The 16,493-nt window shown below is 48.1% G+C and overlaps 1 protein-coding gene across 2 annotated transcripts in view; it reads left to right on the forward strand.

Annotated features, from left to right (window-relative positions):
- Window positions 1-16,493, forward strand: part of PLEKHA2 (pleckstrin homology domain containing A2) — a 53,961-nt gene that overhangs the window by 13,760 nt on the left and 23,708 nt on the right. For both annotated transcript variants that reach the window (XM_005286493.5, XM_005286495.5), the window contains exons 4-6: window positions 4,492-4,540; window positions 6,314-6,411; window positions 13,803-13,949. In XM_005286493.5, the coding sequence (XP_005286550.1) occupies window positions 4,492-4,540; window positions 6,314-6,411; window positions 13,803-13,949 (294 nt within the window). The remainder of the gene's footprint in view (window positions 1-4,491; window positions 4,541-6,313; window positions 6,412-13,802; window positions 13,950-16,493) is intronic.

Genomic DNA, 16,493 nt, shown 5'->3' on the forward strand with positions numbered 1-16,493 from the left:
GCTGTGGGAGGAGGTGAAATAGACCTAGAAATAAGCTAATGGCCTGCCCAGTACAGCCGTTTGTAGGAGTCCAGAGTTATCTGCTCTATACTACTGCTGGGTAGAACTGGTGAGGATATTGTTCTTCAAAATGTTTGTCAACCAAAAATGTCCTTTTTGTTTAAATCAAAACATTCTGAAAAACCTATAGATTTTGATGAAATTTTGTTTAGAAAAAACCCAGAACTAAACATTGCAATAATGTCAGAATCTCCCTTCTTGGCATTTTGGGAAATAGAACATTTCAGGGTGTTTTTTGTTTGTTTGTTTGTTTGTTTGTTTTTTAATTTCGAAACTTTTCAAAATTAAACTCATTGGTTTTTTTTTTTAATAGTATTAAAAAAGTCGACGTTTTAAAAAGTTGGAAATCGGAACAAAATGACCTGAAATTAATTATTTTTTTCAGAAATTTGTTTCCTGGGAAATGGTTGGTTTTTTTTGCTTTGTTTCGAAAATTTGAAGTTGTGGAATTGCCCGCCAAATGGATCCTCTGATTCCTGCCAACTCTACTGTGACAGGTCTCTCAGTGTAGCAAAGAGGTCTGCATTTCCTTGTAAAATGACATCACATAGGCCAGCAGGGTTGCTAGGCAGAAAGGAGGATATTTCAATAATGAGGAAGAATGCAAAGCCACAGAACCCGGAAGCTTTTAGTAAGGGCAACCAGTACGCAGTCCGGATCGGGCCTTATGCCCCAGCCATGAGCTATTTGCAAATGAAACTTCCCAGCTGGATGACAGCATTTTAAATCTATTTCATTGCTCAGAGTGCCAGTCTTGTTCAGCGTCCGATTGAACCTGGTTCACATGCATAACGATGTGTTTTATCAACTTTGTAATCAGTTTAAGTAAATAATATTCAGCAACAAGGTGTCATGTAAACATCGCCCTCTGCGCAACACGGCTCTCGCTGAGACTCGGGAGTTGTGTTGTGGTTCTTTAATGTGCAGTACAGGAGTGGCTACAGGGCCCCAGATGAGGTCAGGGCCCCAGATGAGGTCAGGCCCCATTGTGCTGGATGCCCACAGCTAGTGAGAGACAGTCCTGGTCCCAAAGAGCTTCAGTAGAGGGTGCCTTTTTTCCTACACATCTCTCCTGTGACGTTTCCGTGGGGACTTGAATGAGCTGCTGATTCAAAGCCGTGCCCAACTGAGTGGGACTCTCCTGGGTAAACGTGGGTCTGTCTGTGTTTGGCGCTTGGGGAGTGGTACCAGCTCCCGCTCTCTCACCGAGCTAGTGCAGTGAAGCTAGGGTAGCGTGGGCAGTGGTGGCCCGGGCTACTAGCTGTGCTGAGAATGTACCCACCGGGTTCTGGTGGGTTTGTCCTTGGCACTAGCCCATGCTGCCACTTGCTGCGACTCGGGTCGCCAGTTCTGGCTGGATGAATTCCTGGAGGTTTCATCACATGACATATAATCTTTAATTAAAGATTATATCTTGAATTCCTGGAGACTCCAGAACAATCCTGGAGGATTGGCAGCCCTCGCTGCTTCCCTGGCTTCGCTGCTGTTTTTAGTGGGCTAGCTTGAGAGCTAACGCCTGTCCATCCACGTGAGCTGGGAATCGCACCCCCAGCGCCAATGTAGACGTAGCCTCGGGTCTGTCTGTGCTTCAAACTGGAGCCATCAATTCCAGCTCCAGTACACCTACCTGCAGCAGCGCCAGTTGAGCTGGTGCACTAAGTATAACTGTGTAGCCCCAGTGGTATGAGCCCCGGGACAGGCTGGCATCCCCTGTATGTTCCTGTGGTCTCAGATGGGCTTTTCCCTGGGGAAGCTGGCCCCTCCCACTGCTTGCATCACAGCAGCTAGCCTTCGGTTTTTAGCCCATTAACTTGATTAAAGCTAGCGTGGGTGTGTCTCCTCCAAGTGGAATTGACACCTCCCTTAGAGGGCAGGGTCTCCAAGTGCAGAGTCCGTAGGCTGCTCCTCTTCCTGTGGGGCTGGCTGCAGGGTTGTTGTTTCAAGGCCTGATATCTCCGCTTCTTTGTCCCCTGGGAGTCCTTTGCCCCATATCGACTCCACCTTGGAGGTTTGGTAGTGCTGCACACCCATTCTGCATGGGTGTAACTGACTGTCCAGAGAGCAAGCGGGTAGAGACTCAGATCCCCCATGTCTGTCTTCAGTGTCTGTTCCCTTCAGTTGTATTCACCTGCCTCTAGGACGTAAGGTTGTGGGTTCAAGTCCTCATGCCAGAACTTTGGCTCACGCCCAGTGCTGTCCCTGCTGTGCAGTGCCAGGAGCAGTCACTGTCCAACCAAGGTCCCTTCTGCTAATTTCCATGGGCTGCCAAATGAATGTTAAATATACTAGGGGACTTTTAGAAAAGAGTGGAGGGGAACTCTAGTATCCTGGCCAGTATCCACACTCCCCGCCTTAATATAGCAGGTACTAGTGTCCAAGGGTGGGTGTGAACTAGTGCTGAGCACAAGGTGGCCACTGTGTTTGCCAGCAGGCAGCCCCGGTTCGGAAACATTGAGACTCTCTTCCCAGAGGAAGACTGCCTTGTGGTTAAGGCACTAGCTGAGGTGTGAGAGTCCTGGGTTCAAATCCTACCTCTGCCCCGGTCCAGATTCTTTGTTGCCTTGGATGAGTCACTTAGTCTTTCTGTGCATCTTGTCCTACAACTTCATTAGTGCTTGTGCAGTGCTCGTGTGGTACAGGGCCAAGGCAGATTAGCTGGAACAGCATCCACCAGAAAGACTGTAAGGTGGGCCGTGTAGGTGAAAACAGCACAGGGAACAATAAACGGTAGGAAATGTTGCTTGCTTAAATCCCTTGACAGAGAGTCATGTGGCTAATATCGTGGCTCTGTTGACCAGGCAAGTTGGGATTGTATGTAACACCTTTATTTGCTTGGAATTTCGACTGTCTGGATCTTGGGGTGGGGTGGGATATGGAATCAGCTTTGGTTACTGTAGTTGGAAAAAGACCCAGCAGATCTCTGCTCCTGCTGATTCATGATTTATAAATTAAACTCAGATGAAGCAATGCTGAGGGAGCAGTCTTCCCCATTTCAGAAGGAACTTCACTTATAAATTATATATATTTTAGACTAAATGAAAATTGCTACAGCGCTCGATTCAGTCGTAAACTGCAGGGTTGGGTTATACCAATGGCTTTAACTACCAATTATAAACATGCCAGAGAAATGGAGGTTTGCTTGAGAAAGCATATTTAAAGTATTATAGACTGGTTCAGAAGTAAGAAGCCTGTCAAATAAATATACTCTATAAAGGCCATGCCTGGAGCCCCCAGGAATATTACTCTTACATAAATGATTCCTACTCTTTAGGGAGCAACCACTGTTATTTTCCTTCAGTTTTCTTAATTACCACATAGTGTGTGTTTGGTCCAACAGAAATTCATACTGCCAGGGCCCCTGAAAGAATTTGCATCCTTGTTGTGCAGCGTGGCTGGCACTGGAGTTGAGGGAGAGCAGCAGATGAGAGACTGCTCTCTGAAGTGACCTTCTTTTGGGGCTGCTGAGTTCGTTACTACACGTGGTCTCTATTAAATCTGATATGAATGAGTTCCTGAGAGCTCACTCAGCTGTGGGGGACCTCATCGTGGGTAGCAGCGCTGGTGAACTTGCATCATAAATTTCATTCTGATATGCACAGGATATATCAGCCTCTAAAGGCCAACTGTCACTTTGCCTGTTAACATATCTGTGGTGGTTTTGTAACGCAGAGACTTGCCTGGCTTGCTGCAAGGCAGTACTTTTCATGCTCGGCGATTGGTCTATTTCCAGCAAAAGAAAATGTCTGCACCAAAGAAAATGTTGTAGTAAAACAGTAGCACTGCAGTGTATCAGCATCAGAGATTTGGTGTGGAAGTAAGAGAAATTACACCACTATAGGGCATGTGTACCCTGTGCTGAGATAGCCGTTCTAGGTGATCTGCATCTGTTAGCATGTCCACATGTGAACATGCACATATTCTCTTAACTCCATTTGGCAGAACCATGTTAAAGCACAGTTTTTGGTAGCTAGGTGCTAGTACTTTTTGCAGCTTCAGCAGAGGCTTAGATCTTGTATGCAAGGTTTTAGCCATATCCATTAACTAAATCTGCAGTTACCAGAGCCATATAGCGGTGTAGAAATACATATACATCTCTCCACCAAAGAAATGCAACTGCAATCTAGAGCTAGCCATGAGATGTTTGTGCAGGACACAGGTACATTTGGGCCCATGATGAGGGGCACAGTATCTTCTAGTGAGACACAACTGAGACTAAGGAGGTATGTGAGAAAGGCTCATCAGCACATCCTTTCTCACTTGTCATGTTAATTTTGCTTTGACTCAGGCTTGCTTGAGCTCCTCATGATTTATAAACGGCCTTAATTACAGTGCTGAAGAATGGAAGACAATGTGTCCTTTCTAATGGAAGCAGATGCTGCCCCATCTCACTGCCGCTAATGTGCTTTATTTTAAAAATCTATTTCTCTTCAGGTCAGCGTCGCCACCCCGAAACAAAAACCGAAAGTCCCGTTCTGCTTTGGTGAGTGTAACACATGGGGGAGGGGGGACACCAAAATGCCCAGAGCTCACATCATGACAGGTCTCTGACGGGAGGACTGCAGGGTTAGGTGGCTGTTATAAACCATGAGAATTCATAAACAGCAATTATCCATGGGCCTTCTTTATTCATTAGTATAAGGTGTTCCAGAAGTGTGAGATGCTGTGTGTTGCTGGGAAGAATGTTTTCAGAGAGGGTGAAATTCACACTTGTACAGAGCAGTCAGCACAAAGGACTATATGCACCACTTAAGTCCCTCTGAAACCCATAGGGCTAAATGGTGCCTTGATCCTTTTGCTGGCTGCTTCTGCACAGGGGTGGATTTCGCCCAGAATCCTTTGGATGGGAGGGGACCTCAGTTTTTCCCTGTATACCCCAGCAGCATGGATGCTCTGGGTGGTTGTCTGGCCTGGGCAACCTTGTCCTAGTGCATCGCTGCACTAATGGAGCTTTCCCCCATATTCACCCTCATGCTGCAGTGCATTATGCAATGTAGTTTTCTGCATTCCTGTCATTGCAAAGAAGAGGTGGTCCGGGATTGATTTCCCTTCCCGGTGGCCCTCGGCTTTACCCAAGCCACAAAAGTTCCTCACTTTCATGAGCACTAAGCTCACCTCAGAGTTCAAGCAGCAGGAACAACAGCACCAGCACATACCTGTCTCAAAGGGCTGGGGTGGGGGGCAGGGCCGGCTCCCGGCACCAGCTTAACAAGCAGGTGCTTGGGGCGGCCAAGGGAGAGGGGTGGCACCTACGGCAATTTGGGGGCGGCAGGGTTGTCACTCCCTCTAGGAGCGAAGGACCTGCCGCTGAACTGCCGCCGCCGATTGCGGCTTTTTTTCCCCAATTGCCGCCGCCGATCGCGATCGTGGCTTTTTTTTTTTTTTTTGCTTGGGGCGGCAGAAATGCTGGAGCCGGCCCTGGTGGGGGGGCCACAATTTTCTATACTTGCATGCAGGGGACATGAATCAGCACCAAACCAGAGCAGGTAGCATATTCCCACGCCATGACTGAGCTTGCTGCTCTGCTGTGCTGTGCTCCAGGAGCCTACGAAGGTAAAATATGGGGAGTGATTGGCAGCAGTTCACATGCAGGGAACTGCAAGTGCAGATGGCTAACGTGAGGAGGCCTGGGTTTCAACAAAACCTTGTGCAGTTCAGAATGTCTCAAGGTTTTCAATGCAGAAATCCTATGAGAATGTTTCCTTTGACCCAGCTGCTGCAAGCCAGAAGGCCATATGAGCTGAGAAGTCAGGGGATGGAGAGGAGGGGCTGCGTGTCCCAAGAGAGTTTTCCAGACTCTCATGGGACTCCTGTTGAGGAGTTGATCTGCCTTTGAGCATTGCAGATGAAACTTAAAACTGTGGTTCTGACCGCTGGCGGTCATAACAGCTCCCAGGGCACTTGTAGGCATGTTACTACGAGTGCCCTAGTTAAATTCTAATTCAGATCGTTTCAGTTGGATTGTGATATTCTTCATGCCCAGTCCTGAACTGTTGTGTAGTGTGGCAACATGCAGTTAAACAACTGCCATACTCCACCCCAGAGGTGGCTGCAGCTCAGTGGTGGTTCCTTGTATATTTTCCTGTCAAGTGGTTGCAAGGCTGAAATAGGTAATGCTTGCAGGGTACTGTGGGGTTGGAAGTTGAGAGGTGCTGCTGATGTGCAAGGTATTATTATTGGATTAGTTTAAGCAGGCTGAGCACTGACTAGGGTTCCCTTCTCTCTTTTTTTTTTTTTTTATTCTTCTCTTTGATAGTTATCAATGCTTTATCTCAGCGCTATTTCTTACAAGCCAGTGATCAAAAGGACCTACAGGACTGGGTGGAGGCTCTGAACCGTGCCAGCAAGATTACGGTATGTTACGCTACTATCACTGCTGTCTCCTCTCCCCTCGTGGGCAGTGGGGCTGTCAGAGAAATGTTTGGAAAGCCGTATTTAACTTCTTGCTCTACCTCATCCCCTTTCTGCAACCTGCTCAAAGGTAATGGCTGAGTCTGGCCAGAAACCGGGCTGCTCCTGGAGCCAGCTGTGCGCTGAGTCTGAGCCACGCTTGATGTGGAGTTAGCACTGCTAGCTCCGCAGGAAATTCCTAGTCAGAATGTTGAGTCTGTCATGTTTTAATTAATGCTGAGGTTGTGATTCACAACCACAAAACCAAGGAAGGAGTTGAAACCCTATTCTCAGCTAGCTGCTGCGCTGTCCTTCAGTCCCCTTGGGAGCTGCTCCGATCCATCGTGCTGCTCTATGGTATAAAGCAATCGCAGTACCATCAGCATGACTGTCCCAGAGCTCCCGAGCCCCCTCAGCTCCCATTGGAAGGAATGGGACTGCTGCAGCTTCCTGCAGAGTACAGAGAAGTTATTCAAACACGGCATGCTTAGCTGCTGCTTTGTAAGTTTTAATGACTTGCATGATTTTAATTTAAGAAAGAAAATACTCCAAGAAAAGGGGCTGATCTTTTGGTTATGAAACTTCCTAAAGAGATTTTAGAGCTGGAAAAAGACACCGGGCCGGATTTCTAAGTGCTTAGCATCCACAATGTGGGCCAGAATTTCAAAAGTCCTTAGGACCGGTAGCTACCATTGAAAACTATAGTAAGTGAGCTGTTCTGAAAATCTGGCCTCAGATGAGTGATCTCACTGGTTTCTTTTCCTTCTCCGGTAACTTAAATCTGGAGAGACTTTTATATTTATAAACAAAGATAAGATAAATGCACTTCCCGTATTCCCAGGCACAGCTGCTGCGTGTGACAATGATTAAGCCCTTGAAAAGAGAAGCTTCTCTGGGAGATAGACACACCCTTATGTGTTCTGGTGCCACTGTGTCAATGTAATTATTGAAGGCTGGGATCTGTGTGTAACTGATTTCTTTCTGCTGCTATCAAAGGGTTTCTTTCTTGTGCTAAAGTAATTTGCTTATTCAGTTTTTCTCCTTCCTGGTACAATTGGTCTCATGAGATTTGATACAGCAAACACTTTGTATTGTGGGACGCAGTATATTGCAATATAATAAAATACACAGGATTTCATTTTCCAAAGGGCTGGGTCCTGGCCTGCCTTTTGCTGGTGCGCGTTGCACTTGCCTTTTTGTATCTGCAAGTGAACTGAGGATGCAAATCTGGGTCCCTGCAGCTGCCTGATGGAGGGTGAGCTGCTTGGCTGCACCTGCTCTGATTTGCACCTTCCATTCACTTCTGGGTGCAGGTTACACTTGCAAAAACCCCAATCTAGCCCCAGAGGCATGGCAACTGCCCTGGTGGCAATTTCCTCCAAAGTATGACTAGCCGAATATGAACTCTAGACTTGAAGGACACTGATCTGTTCCTCCTCATGCCTTACACCTTGTGTTGTCATTTGCACCTGTGGAAAGTTAATGTAAAATGCTACTGTTCTGATCTGAGCGAGCTTTACCTCCACTCTGCACTCATTCTGCAGAGGCATCAGTGAGGATACAAGGTGCTGGGCATTGGTGAATCGGGCCCCTAGTATGCGGCTTTTAGAAATAATTGCATCTGTTTATTGCTGAAAGGAGCCTGTTTGATTTTTAAACCCCTAAACCCCAAACTATTAAACTTTGGCTGGGCCTTCTTGGATCCTCTGGCTTGTCTAGATTGGCGAGCTGGCCTGCATCACTCACTGGTCACTAGCTCAGCACATCAGACAAATCCAGCAGGGGAGTCTCCTGCCTTCTACAGGGCAGTTAGAAAGGACAGTGCCACAAAAAACATTTGCAAGACTTCTGGGTGTGAGATTTGACCCACCTGCTCCCTGTGAACTTCCTTTCTCCCGTATGCCTGTTCACACAGTCTGGCTTCTCTGTGCCATTCCTGTTACCAAGCTGCAGTGTGGCCGGGTGCTGAGTAGAAACCCATAGTCGCTGAAAGACCAAATACAGTGAAAATGGGCAAGGGAATTAATGTGCTGCTTTTCCTAAGACCAGCAAATAAATGACCCAGACAGTGCATTGGGCTAGCTGGGCCCTTCATCTGGCATCGGAGCTGGTGGACTGAAACGCTAGCTCATCTGTTGTGCCAACAACAAACGGCATATGCCGCTCCTGCTTTCGTTTCTGGGATCAATATGGATACAAACCCATTTAGACATGAGACCAGAAAGAGATCCCGGGATTCTGGTGGTCCCAACCAGTGTGCTGTGTAGCATTTTTGTCCTGGCCCTGTGTTACATACACTCAGGGTGATGCACGTGGTTTAGCTGCCTTAAGTGGCAGAGGAATTCTGAAGTGCAGGAAACAGAATTAGTCAGAGAGGGTCAATAGTTGATTGAACATGCCAGAATAACAAGTTAAAGCACATGTCTAGATTCAGAAGTTCTAAGAAAGGCTGTTTCCATATTAAACCTCTGGTGGCACTTCAGGCCGGGGCTAGTATTTCCTTATTTCATAGTCTCTTGGAAGAGCGAGAGGTTTGTCTGTCCCAGCGAGCACCTGTTGCTAGGGTGTGGGGTGTAAAATCGCAAGCACGGTAGCGGCATCTAGAGAGAGCCGGCTTGCGAAGAGGCACCATTCAGAAGGCCAGTTATTAAGTAGGACTGGCTGTTCTCCTCTTTAATTGCAGTAGGCATCTGTTTGCCAGAAGCCGGGAATGGGGGATGGATCACTTGCTGATTCCCTGCTCTGTTCATTCCCTTGGGGGCACCTGGCATTGGCCACTGTCGGAAGACAGGCTACTGGGCTAGAGGGACTATTGTTCTGACCCAGTGTGGCCGTTCTGATGTTATCAGACAAGTGAGTAGCCCCAGCCAGGAGGCGCTGGGCTCCCCTGTGGGCTGAAGCCTGAGACTCCAGTCCACACTCCTTCCACCGCGAGGCCATTGTTTTTCTGCATTTGTCGTGGTCTCAGCTGACTATCCTCAAAGCTCCTTGGGCCACGGTAGCCTGGAACGGCTCAGTCACTTATGGGGAAGTTCTGAAAGGCACAAATGGGGTTTTGGGGGGAGATCCTGACTTTCAGTGGGACCTGGGCCTCTAACTGCCCTTTGCCATTGAAAATCTACTTCTTGATGTGTATTGTGCAAGTCTTGATTTGCTACTTGCCAAAATATTTCTTCAGCACTCTACATGGGCAGCACTAAGCCAAACCTCACAGCAGGGAAGGAAGGATAGTCCAGCTCCTAGGGAGGGTCCTCTTGGATTGAGAGACAGGTTCAATTCCCTGCTTTCACACAGACTTTGTATGTGACCTTTAGCAAATCACTTGGTTTCTCTCTGCCCTGTCTGTACAGTGGAGATCATAGCACTGCCCTGCCTGGGGGCGGAGGGTGAGAGTACGTACATTAAAGACTCTGAGGGGCATAGATACTGTAGTAGTTGGGGCAGTTAGCTGCAGTAGATACCCTGGAGAGGTAGCTCGTTATTTTTTCCATTTTGCAGATGAAAACTAAGTCACAGGCCGATTGCTGTGAGCTGGATTCCAACGGGCACCCCCTAGCAGTAATGCATGCAGAGATTCAGACCCCTACTGTACAATCTCTTTATGTATGCATTGTGAAACCATTTCCGTTGGTTTGGCCATGTGTGCCAGCTCCTCCAGCATTGACGTGCACAGACCTCCTTGTCTGCACTCCCTTCCGTGATGCTTGAGAAGATGCAGACAGATGAAAGACGGCGTGTTGCGCAAGAGGTTCTGATCTGGCCAGTTGCTCGTCACGCCAGCGTGTTTGGCAGCCTGGTGCACTAGGTGACAACCGCATAAAGTTCCGCTGGACCATGCTGCACAGGTGTAGGTTGCTGAGGCAAAGTGCGCAGTGCTGGGCTCCCGCGGGTGTGGGAACCATCTGGCTCGTTGCTTTCTGTCACAGCAGCTGTGCTGTTTCTGAAACAGGAAGCGATGGTGTGTTAAGATGCTCATGTTTCCTGTTCCCTACCACTGAAGGCTGGCTACTTCACTTGGTTAGCGGAGCCTGGCTTTTGAGAACTGCCTGGAGTTTACTGCTTGGGTTATTGCTCCAAAGATTAACTAGAGAAAATGCTTTCTGTTGAGCCTTTTCATGCTGCAGATAGATGTCTGACCAGTGGGTTGATTAGTTCAGCACTGAATCACTTTCTGTAGGAGACAGTAGCTGTTTGTTCGGGTCTGGCCAGGAAAGTCTTGGACTACTCACTCCTCTTCTCAGTCCTTATCTACACACAAACTTGAGTCAGCTCAGTTAAACTGGTTCAGTTAGACTAGACTCTTGTGTGGAGACTCTCATTTCTGTCTGAGTGCTTTATTTTGGGCTACCTTCTATCTGTTCCTAATTCTCTTAAGCTAAACCAAAATTAGCCTGCTCTCAAACAAAAGAAGAGCATCCACACAGCCTTTTACGCTAGTTTAACTAACCTGGTTTTAAATCGCTGCTTAAGTAAAAATGATGTAACCCTGTGTGTAGATAAGCCCTTACTTTCAGGAGTGCAAATTTACTTCTTTTTTAAAAAAAAATCTTTAGCACACTGGTCCAGTCTGTTTGTTAAGAGGCCAATCACTGAATGCGAACTACATGGTGAGTCTAACTTGGGGAATAGCAGGAACATTCCCTGAGGCTAGGTCTACACTACCCACCTGAATCGGCGGGTAGAAATCGATCACTCGGGGATCGAATTATTGCGTCTCGTCGGGACGCGACAATCGATCCCCGAATCGACGCTCTTACTCCACCAGCGGAGGTGGGAGTAAGCGCCGTCGACGGGGAACCGCGGAGGTCGATTTTGTCGCCGTCCTCACAGCGGGGTAAGTCGGCTCCGATAGGTTGAATTCAGCTACTTTTGCGTATCTTAAATCGACCCCTCCCCCCGTAGTGAAGACCTGCCCTGAGACTCCGTGTTTCTCAGTTCCGTGAGCTCGCTTCTGACATGAAAGCAATCCAGATAATTGTACCTAGCCCGTACACAGCAACTGACGTGTTCAGAGCAGTGCACAGACCTTATCCTCCCAACATCCCTGCAAAGGTATGTTCATATTATCCACTTTCTACAGAAAGGGAAAATGAGGCAGAGAGAAGTTAAGCAACTCGCCCCAGGTCATCGAGCAAGTCAGTGTCAGAGCAGTGGTTATAACTCAGGAGTGCCTGTCTTCTCCCTGCCTGGAGCTCTTTCCTCTAGCCTATGCTAGCAATCAAGAAACCTTTAAATCACATGGGGGGGAAACCATTCCAGGACACCTGCACTGTCCCATGTCATTTTCCAGTAGCAACATCTTCTCCTTTGGGCTTACAGTGTGGAGTGCAGTGTCTTTGTCCCGTCCCCTTGCTGTTGAGTGGGATGTTCTGCTCAGTCTGGGGGATGCTGAAGGCAAGGAATAATCGTGCATGAGAATCAGGGGCTCCCCGGAGCCAAAAGGCCTTGAGGAGACCTGTGCCTGCGAAGGCACTTGACAAACCGGATACCAATATTGCAGCTCAGGGACCTGGATGAATTCCCTTCTCTCTTTGCAGTTTCTCTGCTGCCAGTGCTAGCCCAGCTCTGCAGAGGAGAGAGGTTGTTGACACAGGTAACAAAACTGTTGCTGTGGAAATGGAGCTGTCTTGGGTTTGAGCTTCTTTCCTTTGGCACTATACTTAGCACAGTTGGGTTAGTTCCACCCGCTTCCCGCCCCTGAACGTACTGCCGAAGTTAACAATGTGGGTAAACAGAGCAAAGCGCAGGGCCAAAGGGCTGGATCCCTAGTGACTGAAAAGTCTCTGAGTAAGGCAGGTAACCCTGTCTCTCCCCCAACTCTGGATATGTCTACACTGCAAAAAAAACCCACAGCTCCACCACATCTCAGAGTCTGGGTCAGTTGACTCGGGCTTGTGGGGCTAAAAATAGCTGTGTAGACATTCCTGCTCGGAGTGGAGCCTGGGCTCTGAAATCTGGCGGAGGGGGAGAGTCTTGCAGCCCAAGCAAGAATGTCTACATGGCTATTTTTAGCCCTACAGTCTGAGCGCTATGGGCCAGTGTCAATTGACTCAGGCTCTGAGTCTCAGTTCTGCAGGCTTTTCTTCGCAGTATAGACATACCCCATGTGTACTGGTTGGCAATTTCCTTTGGCCTGCACAGAGTTACCGCAGCCTGGTTCTCCCCTGCCCTGCTGCTTGTGGTGTGACTCAGCCTGTGTGAAGTATGTGTAAAACACAACCAAACTGGAAAGGGTACCTTTGACATGTGCTTGACACAGGTAGGAAGGACTGCACAGAGTGCAGGACAGTGAGGAAGCACACCCATTAGTTTCCATCCCAGTTAAGATGGATGAGCTCCTGGTGACCCACTCTGACCAGACCTGCTGCAGAGAGATCCCCTTCCGGCATGTGGGGGTCATGCTCTGTTCAGAGAATCCATCCTGAGTTTACACCAGCTTGTGGCGAGGAGCCTCTGATTTTAGCCAGAGAAATCCAAGGTTTCAGCTTCAGCCAGAGGGCTGTGGGCTGCGTCCAGCCAGGCCCGGGATGATCCGTGAGCATTTGTGGCTGATTATGCCACACCCATTGGCAGAGTGACAGAGCAGCCAGATTTGCAGTGTCATCTGCATACACAGGAAGAAGAAGTAACTTGACATAGGAACATCCCTGAGTCTCAGGAGCCGGTTTGGGAAAGACCAATGTCGACAGCAAGAGAACAGGCCACATACACGCAGGGAAATGCGTGAGGGGGGTGGGGGGTGTGATTCCTGCACAGATCCGTGTCCTTTCCCCAGGACACGGAGAGGGCTGTTCCCCAAACTGCAGTGGGATTAGAGTGGCCTTGTCCTGCTGTTACCTCTTACTGGTTAATGGTATATCAGCATTTGGAAGGGAATGATTCAGCGTGCTCGGAATACAAAGCCGGGTCCCAGCAGCTTGCACACTGCTGGAGTCACACTGCTGTAGATGTGCTGTCGTCTAGCCTGGTTAGACTTGCAAAAGCTAATCATTAAGTCTGGCAGTAACTAGAGCAAGACAATTAAAGGAGCACAAATGCACAGGGCTCCAGAGGCAGGTCGCAGACTCATGTCAGGTGATGTTTAATTACCCACCTCCTCTCTTCTTTCCTCATATCATAGGGTTCTCCTGCAAACAGCTTGGGATGGAGCCACACCCTCATTAACCTTGATGTGGGGTGTCTTGGTGGTGGTGTTTTTTTTTTTTTTTTAAAGGGGCACTGCTGTATTTGAACAGGAGAATGGACAGGCCAATGTCCCAGATGCAGACCCTAAGCCTAAACCTGCTAAGGCTTCATTTCTACCAGGATGGGTGGTTTGGGGCTAGATTTGACTCACCCATTTCTGTCTTTCACAGGTGCCAAAGAGTGGTAGTTTGCCCCCAGCCACAGAGATTACAAAGCCCCCCATTGCACCCCAAACCCAGGAGAAGAAACCACAAGTGGCCTACAAAACTGAGATCATTGGAGGGGTGGTTGTGCACACACCTATCTCTGTCAATCAGGTAAGCTGGGCGTGTCTGCGTTGCATTGCCTTAGCGGAGTATGCCTGTGGCTTTGCAGATCTACAGCTTGTGCTAGCAGAGAATGTTCTGAAATGTGCATTCAATTGGGAGGAACCAGAATGTGCCATGTGAGGATGGCAGCATGGGCAACCTCTGGGATAAAAATCCAGATCAGTCAGGCAGCCCCCCAAAAATCATGAGCTTAAAAATCATTAAAGTTTAAAAACAAATTTTAGGTGCCTATTCTTTGCCCCTTGGTTTCTAAGCCTTAGGGTTCTGTTGGTTCTCATTTTGCAGCTTTTTCTCTGCAACCAGGAGGGCTAGAAACTTCTTTTTCTTTACTTTTTATAAAAGAAAGCTGAGATTCTCGTGAGTCCAGGAACCTGGGGCTATAAGAAAAGCGCCAAGTACTGCAAGTCTCATGATAAAATCAACAAGAGTTGGTAATTCGGGGATGGTGACTAGAAACGATCTGTAGTTTAACTTTCGCTCCTTGCCTTTCTGTCTCCAGGCACTGGAAATGAAATACTCTTGGTACCAGCACAATGCTCTGGGACTCTAGCCTCTCACTGGCTCGAAGGAACAATTCTTGAGGGATGTAAGGGGGAAAAGCTGGCAGTTCTCTGCACGCTTAGCAGGGTGATGAAATTTATACCACATTCTGCTCTTTGATTTTCCTGTATTTAACTGTTGGGGAGTCTTCCAGCCGTGTGCTTGACCCATGTCTGTGCCATTGAATGGGTCTCTGCGTCATCGTTTTTATGTCCTAGGTTCAGCCTCTAATCATTTCTCTACCAGACATAACAGAGATCTATGGAACAACTGTGTGTGATTGACATGGTAGGAGGGATAAACAGTCTTGGGATGAAATGCAGGGTCCATGTTGCTTAGCTAGCATATGTTTGAGCAGGAAATGCAATATGCCTGCTTATTTCCTCTGTCCAATTCCTTACTAATACAATCAGCAAAGCTCTGCGGTAAACCAGGCCAACAAACATTGCATCAGTTTTCTTCTACAAGCTGTTCCCATCCTGCCTTTTGCATTCTGAAACAGTTAAACAGAACAAACGCTACTCAGGTGTGTAGTTAACTGCAACAAATTATACCTGGATCCCTACTTTTTAAGTGAAGAATATTACCCGTCATCTACCAGAGGTGGGAAACCCGCATTTATTATTGTTGTTCGTTTTTGTTTAAGTGCCCGTCTGAGCCCCTGAACTATGAAGCCATACAGCGAGTGGAGGAATATCTTTTAATACACAGAGACAACCGACTCTGCGAGCTAGGCCGCTCTGCATAGTAACTCACACGTTACAACAGTAAAGCTTGTGCGTGAGGCCTGCAACAAATAACCCCCCACTAGAACCCCAACTGCCCCCACTACGTCCCAGCGTTTCTCCCAGGAAATGGGTGGATCTTGCAGCAAGTCCTAAGGCTAATAAATCTGGTTTCCGGGTCCAAGTTGAGGTTCCTTCACAAAAAACACCTTCCCTCTTAAACCAGGGGACTGTCAGCTCAAGTGCCTTGCCACATTGCAGCTGCTCTGAGCCCAAACCATTTAGGTCTTTATAGGCCAAGAACACCTTAAATCCCACCTGGAAACTGATAGGCAGCTGGGGCAGATTCTGAAGCAACCGTGTCACCGTGAGCTGCATGTAGTGCAGCTAGGCAAACAGGCATATGTCAGGGGATGTAATCTGGTCATTGGCAGATACCCAGAGCCCTCTTGCTTTCTTTGGACGGGGGCACACAGAGCGGACTGTGACACAGGAAATTGGTGGCAGGGCTGATGTCTCAACACCTAGATACTATGCTGACCGTTGTTCCAGAAACGCCTCAGGGAGATGGGTTTAGCTGAAAGGTGTGACCAGAAAGTCCCTTATTGGCAACGTGTCTAAGCAGCCTCAGTAACACAGCCGAGATCAGCAGTAATTCACACTGAGCTTAAATGGCAGGTGCTTCAGACAGTACCCAACTGGGGACTTTGGGCTGCATGGGCCTAAATCACAACCCTTTGGTCTGCTTGCCATCTCTCTCGCACACGTGTGTCTGGGGAGCTGCATGCTCTGGTGCAAGCCAGTAACTTTTTCACTCAGAATTTCAACAATGAGGCAGAACTTGGTGCTAAATCAGAGGTATTTCCAGTGACTGAACTTCAATGTGATTGTTGGGGGAGGACCTTGAATGCAGTTGCTTTGGTTTACCCCATTATGTGACATCTGCTGCCTGGGGAATCTGTCTGGAACCTACCTCTGAGGTTTAGACTCTGAGCAGTCTGGGTGAGAGGCAGGAGGCTGTCTGACCTTCTCTGAAGTAAGACAGTCTGATTACACACTTCTCCTATTGGTGGAATTGATTTGCACTTTCAGTTCAGGAAACCAGGTCTGTGCCTGTGAAACCTCTCAGGGTTTATAAATAGCTGCACACAGCACTTCTCTCTGGCTCCAAAGTGCAGTGAGCCAAAAGGGGTTTATGGAGCCACATGCAAAGCTGCAAATTGCCTCAGCTTTCATGCCCCTTAGCTGTGGCCTGATCTCTGTCTCA

Source organism: Chrysemys picta, chromosome 2 (assembly GCF_011386835.1).
Source record: "Chrysemys picta bellii isolate R12L10 chromosome 2, ASM1138683v2, whole genome shotgun sequence".
NCBI classification, from domain to species: domain Eukaryota; kingdom Metazoa; phylum Chordata; order Testudines; family Emydidae; genus Chrysemys; species Chrysemys picta.